At 37.2% G+C, this 6,338-nt stretch overlaps 1 protein-coding gene across 1 annotated transcript; it reads right to left on the bottom strand.

Moving 5' to 3' along the window:
- Positions 1–579: 579 nt before the first annotated feature.
- Positions 580–6,299, bottom strand: LOC136348799 (UDP-glucuronosyltransferase 1A8-like). Its single transcript, XM_066299939.1, has 6 exons — positions 5,862–6,299; positions 5,000–5,806; positions 3,167–3,670; positions 1,253–2,471; positions 899–1,171; positions 580–790 (listed from the first exon to the last, which is right to left on the bottom strand). The coding sequence occupies exons 1-5, from the start codon at positions 6,100–6,102 to the stop codon at positions 913–915; spliced, it is 3,030 nt and encodes a 1,009-aa protein (XP_066156036.1). The 5' UTR covers positions 6,103–6,299; the 3' UTR covers positions 580–790; positions 899–912.
- Between the last annotated feature and the right edge of the window lie 39 nt (positions 6,300–6,338).

The raw sequence follows: 6,338 nt of genomic DNA, 5'->3' as shown, positions 1-6,338 counted from the left end.
ATGAACAAATCTATGCTATCGTTTTCTCGACTCTTCATAAACTTTTCACAATGATCAGGGGCGTTGTGCGAGATAATTAACTAAGCAGAAACTTTAAAATTTCTATGATATTTTTCCAGGTTTTGAAACTACGTGACTGATGGCTTGAGTACAAACGTAATCGTAAAGAAATTAATTCATGTACGCGAATGCGCCTTTGACTATCAAAAACATATAAATAATTTTCTTGCGCTTTTCGGAGTTATATGGACCCCAAAATTGTAACTAAATATCGTTTCTAATATGTTCAAAGCCTTTCCTCGCAATTCTGATCCTATTATAAAGAAACCCGAGCCTGCAACATCACGATGTTACCGAAATTGGCCAATCTTGCAATAAAAGTATCAAGTAACCTCGTTGGGATGGTTTCATCAAGCACCACCTGATTCACTTTTCGAATTTTACCCTGCACCCATCTGTAGTCAGAGTCATTGATGCAAACCGACCCTTACAACTAATCAGGAGGATTATTTCAAGCGACTGAATCTCTATACTAAGGGCTCATAGAGAAACAATAGAAACCCAATCATAAAGCTGATGTACATGTATAAACCTAAATTTATTAGAATTGTGTAAAAAAAGTCTACCAAAAATTTTTCCGAAACAACACGGAACTAATCGTTTTTAGACTAATCTGGCAATGTTGTACGTGCACCTGCAAGCAGTCTTAGGGGATCCTGCTTAGACAATCCGTTTCACGTTCCCTATGCCTTGTGAAGGCAATGTTGTCATGGCTCTCCAGACGTTCATCCTAAGAATACAAATAAACGATTCTAATCGTTTTTGAACTATATATAGACATTTTTAAGATTAAAAAGTTATTATTATATATATTATTCATCTCAAAAATATATAATACCTATTATTAAAAATCTACAATCTATCCTCCTCTTGGGGCGCAGCACTGTACGGGGAATTGGGGCTGATCCCTACTCGCCTATTGCCCAACCATGTTTTGGGGTATCTGATCAAATAAAAAATTACCCCCATAAGGAATATCACTGCTGACATTAAGATTATTATGGTTATTCTATGCGAAGACTTTCCATAAATATCAGGAAAGCATTCTTGCAAATCCGAATGTGTTAATTCCATGATACGTTTACCTCTAAGATGGTTCGGAGAGAAACACCTGAAATATAAATATAGAAATATGACTAAAAATTGAACGTTTTTATATCTGATCTCAGGCTTCGATGGCCCCAACAATTACCTTAAATCTTTGCTTTTAAATATCTCGGCTTCAAAATCCTGCAGCCACAAAGTGTCACACCCGCATTCCCATGCATTGTGCCTCAGATCTACATGATGCATGTTCCTGAACATATGTCCGTATGTGCTATTCAAACTTATTATCCCATTCCTAGCCAGAATCAAACTTGTAAGGTGAATTTCCATTGATTTAGAAGCCAGCCCAAAAGCTAACTCAGTAAATTCCTGGACATTAGGACAGTCTGTTAAAATCAAACTTTCCAGAGCTAGTAAGTTGTAAAACGCATAGTGGTGTATGGAATTCAAGCTGGGCATTCTGCTGAGTCTCAGCACTTTCAGCGAATGGTATTGCAAGTATCTGGCAGAAACGAAGCTAAGGTTGTTGCCAGAAAAGTCCAAGAACTCCAAGGAGTAGGGCAGTGAAGGGATGTACTCGAAAGCATTATCTTGCAGCTCTAGATGCTTCAAATTCTTATATGGAGTGAAGAAATCCGGGTATAATTTATCGCTAAGGCCTACGTTATTCAACCTCAATTGCGTCAAATTAGAAGAAATCCCTAAGACTTGTCCCAGAGTGTTTTTAACTTGTACTAGGAACTCTCCTAAGGGGTTGTAGCTCAAGCTTAGAGAATCCAGTAAAGGTAGTGGATCAAATATGGCACTGGGCAATTCAAATATTTCGTTGTAGCTTAAGTCCAAATATACCAATTTGTCCAATTCGGAGAAAATGTTCCCTTCGAAGCTTCCGATTAAACTTTTCAAATTATTGTGACTCAAATCTAGTGAAACTAGACTTTTAAACCCTTTAAAGAAATCCTCGGTAATATCGCTAATAGCATTATAGGACAGGCTAAGATTCCTTAAAATAGCACTTGAAGTCTCTCCTGCCACCTCCAACACTTGAATGCTGTTCATTGACAAGTCCAACACGGTCAAATCCTGTGGGAACTGAGTGAAATCCGGAAATTTGCCCATTGCCAGGCCATTACAATTGGCTAAAGATGTTGGCAGGTTGGTTTCTGCGTCTGTAGATTTCCGACACAGGCATTGGTTCTCAAAAACATTACGAAAACACAAAGTTTCCAGTGCAAAACAACAAGGGAACACCATTAAACATAAAAACACACAAGACTTTAAAACAACCATTATGGGTGGATTCAAGCAAGTCGCCAAGTCGCACCTTAAATGGTTTACTATGCGGGTAAGTGTATTTGCTTGAAGTGAATAATTCGAAGATTAGTTATCAGTTAATCATATTTTACTGAAAATTGTTATCGATAAGGTGGGAAAACAAATAAAATATGTCGGAATATAATTAATTTATTAGTTTGTCTTATTTGTGATAAAAACTCAGATATATATAGGGTGGCAGCAAAAAGGACATCATGCTGAAGTTGCCTCAGTATGCCTGGACTATTTGGCGTTTAAATGCATTCCGCCGAAGCTTTATTTAAAATGCCTGAATTTCAACAAAAATATTATATTCACCATGTGTCGAGAAATTAGATATAAAGCTTCACTAAGTGTAGAGGACGCTAGCAACACAATGAAGCGCTACATTCGCAGCGCAAAATGTGATACACCAATTCGTCAAGAAAAATAATAATTTTGTAATTGAAATAATATTAATAATGAGTGAGTTAATGGGGGTGATTTGATCATTTGATGTATTTTTGAGTCACATAGTAATCTCCAAGATAACTTACCGTCGCCCCAATTGTGATATAGAATAAGGGTAGAAGTAAAGTTTAAAGAGGTTACAGGGGAAGAATAATTAATAAAAATCAGATTAGGAAAACACTATTTTATTAAAAACAATTACACATACTAATAGTTAATTTCCATCACGCTTTCTCACATTATTTCTTTTTTCAAGCTCTAACTCACGACAGCCCCATCTTCCTCATTCACTAACTAGTTTTCACTTTTCTCCCACTCTTTCCCTTCGCCTTACAACAGAACTTTCGCACAACCACTTTCAACAATACAACAACGCCCAATACAGTCGCAACGATAAAACCCAAGACATCCACCATGTAATACTTGTACCAAGGCAGCCTCACTCCTGCCACCCTTAAATGAGGAGCTCCCTTATGCCTAATAACATAATCGACCCAATAGGTGGCAGTTTTCATGGGGGTCTCTGGACGGTCGTGGTACAATTTCGATTTCATTTGGACACTTTCTCGGTATTTAGGATTTGTAAGTAACTCGTTTATGGCCTTCTCAAAGTTGGCTTCGTTAAATTCAGGGTCATTGAAGCCCAGTTTCAAACCGTATCCATTGTAAACAGCCCTGTCAGCGTTAGCGTCTTGGTCGCCAAAGACCGGAAGAGCCAGAATTGGTACTCCGTGGCAAATTGTTTCAGTGGTACTCAGAAGACCTCCGTGGGTAATGAACAACTTGATGTTCTTATGAGCTAAAAATTCATTTATACAGGGAATGTATATGTATGCTATTTAAAATGTGGCTCAACTCTGCATTATATGGGAAATTGTTTTTCTTATCAATTTGGAAAAATTTCGACTTGACCTTCGGGCTGTGCTCCACAAATGATGAGAAATGACATACAAATCAAAAAACAAGTGACTATCAACAACAATCAAATTGCATTTTCTTTCCAAAAACTTTCCAAATCCACCATAATTTCTCAAAATTTTGAAAAATCACAAAGGAAAAAGTTTGTTAGATTTCGGTTTTCTACCTATATGCCAATTTTCAACTTTCTCTGACGACTCTAATTTTTTTACATTTTTTTTGGATTTTGGCGTTTTTGGGATAATCAAAACGATCAGCAACTTTGTGCGATTTGTTGTAATATATCAAAGTGATTGTCTGAATGAGTAGTAATTAGTTGAAGTTGTAACAAATACATATGTTTTAAAGAAAGTGTAAAATTCATTAAAGATGTTATGTATGCCTTGATGTTAAGTCGATCTAGTTTAGAAAGAAAATGTTCAAATGATCTTATTGTAGTATTTTTGTAAAGCTGATTGGTACAGAGTTAAGTACGTACATAAACAAATAATTATTCTTACAAGGTTAATGACCGATTTGAATACCTTGGAAATACAAAAATACAAAAAAAATGAAAAAAGAAAGTCGTCTCAGAAATAAGAAACTTTTTCATTTGCGATTTTTCAAAATATTGAATTCTGATAGATTGGGACCTTTTTTTAACTGTAATTTCACAGTTATAAACAGTCATGGGTTTCTCGATTTATATGTCATTTCTCATCTTTTGAGGAGCAAAACATGAAAGCAAAATCGAAATTTGCTCAAATTCATAAGTAAGAAAATTTCTCATATGATGAGGATTTTACGGGTGACTGAATACAAGGTGGTCTCTAAGGGTGTTTCGTCATGATTCGTCAGACCCAAAACTTTGTATTTAATTAATTCTGATCTTGGCTCTGACCCATCGTGGTCCCGAACGGTTATGCGGAACATTCAATTTGTTGAAATTGGGAGGCGTTTTAAGCCAAAAATGCTCTAATTAGAAAATTGCGGAATGATGGCCAATCTTAAGTACTATGGCTTTCATATTAAAGTTTTTCAGTTGGATAATCCGTACAGGTGCAAAAAAATTAAAAGCTATGTACCACGTTAATCTCCTTTGTCTAGGACATCCGATATAATATTTTCGTCTTAGAACAATCTAGAGAATCAGTTCCTTAAATATCGGAACACTCTTGGGGACTACTCTGTATGCGTTGTAGTTTTATATATTAATGAGGATAAAACTCACCTAACACATCCTGCTGAGAGAACCATTTTCGGATAACGACATTCTTTGGTTTCCCTGGCAAATCTTCTTCAAACTTCCATAAGATCTTCTGTTTCAACCTTCCAAAGACACTCATAATAAACTCTTTCTTCCTTTTAGGCATATCTTTGCTTTTAATATTAGATCCCAGGCTGAAGTAAATCACTCCTTCTTTAGCATTGTCCAGAACTTCCTGAAGATCACTGGGGAGTTTTTGAGGGGGATCCACGAAGTATCCTCCTATTTCCACCATATTCGGAACTAACGGCAAGGCCGGATAAATGCTCGTGTGCGAATTTAGCAGCACTAAAGACACGTTAGTGCTCAGATCGTACAAAGAAGGAGAATTGGGGAATGCTTGATGCATAATCTCCTCGTGCTTAGCCATAACATAGTATTTCGTCAGCAGATGCTCCGTTATGTAGAAAAACGCGTTTTGTGCTCTATTGAAGAAAGAGAGATCTTTGGAAAAGTCGCCTTTGAGAAGGTGGGCGACGTAGGAAATTGGAGCTTCATTGCCTACCAAAGAGTTGACCCAAGAGTTAGGCCCCATGCTGCTGAGTATGATCAAAGGGCAATCATAAACGTGGGCAAAAACCTTCAACGCATCATTGCTGAATTGTTCTAGAATTACTGCGTCGAATTTTTGATTGGAATCCAACAATTTGCGAACGTTGGGATGGTAGAAAGTGCTGTTGGTGAATTCAAGGAACAAATCAGTCATGCGAGTTATCACCGTAAGAAATCCGTCTTTGTTCATATCGAAGATGTTATTTTCTAACATTTTCTCTGGAAAATTATATTACTTTAACACTCAAAAATCATTAAAATTTACCACTATTACTTTGCATTATTTCAACAAATCCATCAAGTAAAATACCAGTGTAGTGGCCACCTTCAGGAACATCTGGCATGGGGATTGCACTGATCATCGTGACGTCGTGTCCGGCCACCACCAGCCCTTTCATAAGCTTAGAAGAAAGGATGTTGTGGCTGATTCCAGGCACTGGAAATATTCCTAGGATCCTGGCACATTGCGATTGACCCAAAAATGCGAAAAGCGACAAAACAACTATGATTTTCATGGCTTCTCAATCAGCTTAGCCGACATGCGGGATCGTAATAATTAGGTAACGATTTCGGTTAATATCCAGCTATACTCACAGATAGTCGTGAGTATACTAAAACTAATCTGAGAGCTGATTTGTAGAGCGACTTCGTAGTAGCGCTCGGGCGATGAAGCTACTGTATGCGAAGGCTTATTATCTAGGACCAGCTGCAGCGTTTCGCTTATCTTCTATGTGACTTCCATATCAGTAAA

Source organism: Euwallacea fornicatus, chromosome 35 (assembly GCF_040115645.1).
Source record: "Euwallacea fornicatus isolate EFF26 chromosome 35, ASM4011564v1, whole genome shotgun sequence".
Classification (NCBI taxonomy): Eukaryota; Metazoa; Arthropoda; class Insecta; order Coleoptera; family Curculionidae; genus Euwallacea; species Euwallacea fornicatus.
Note: the sequence above shows the minus strand (reverse complement) of the source record. Positions and strands in the feature narration are given on the sequence as shown.

Coding starts and splice junctions, on each gene's coding strand:
- LOC136348799 (XM_066299939.1), bottom strand. CDS start 6,102: ATGAAAATCATAGTTGTTTTGTCGCTTTTCGCATTTTTGGGTCAATCG. Junction 5,807..5,861: donor ATTTGTTGAAATAATGCAAA/GTAATAGTGGTA, acceptor ATAATTTTCCAG/AGAAAATGTTAGAAAATAAC. Junction 2,472..3,166: donor TGGGAGAAAAGTGAAAACTA/GTTAGTGAATGA, acceptor CGAATTATTCAC/TTCAAGCAAATACACTTACC.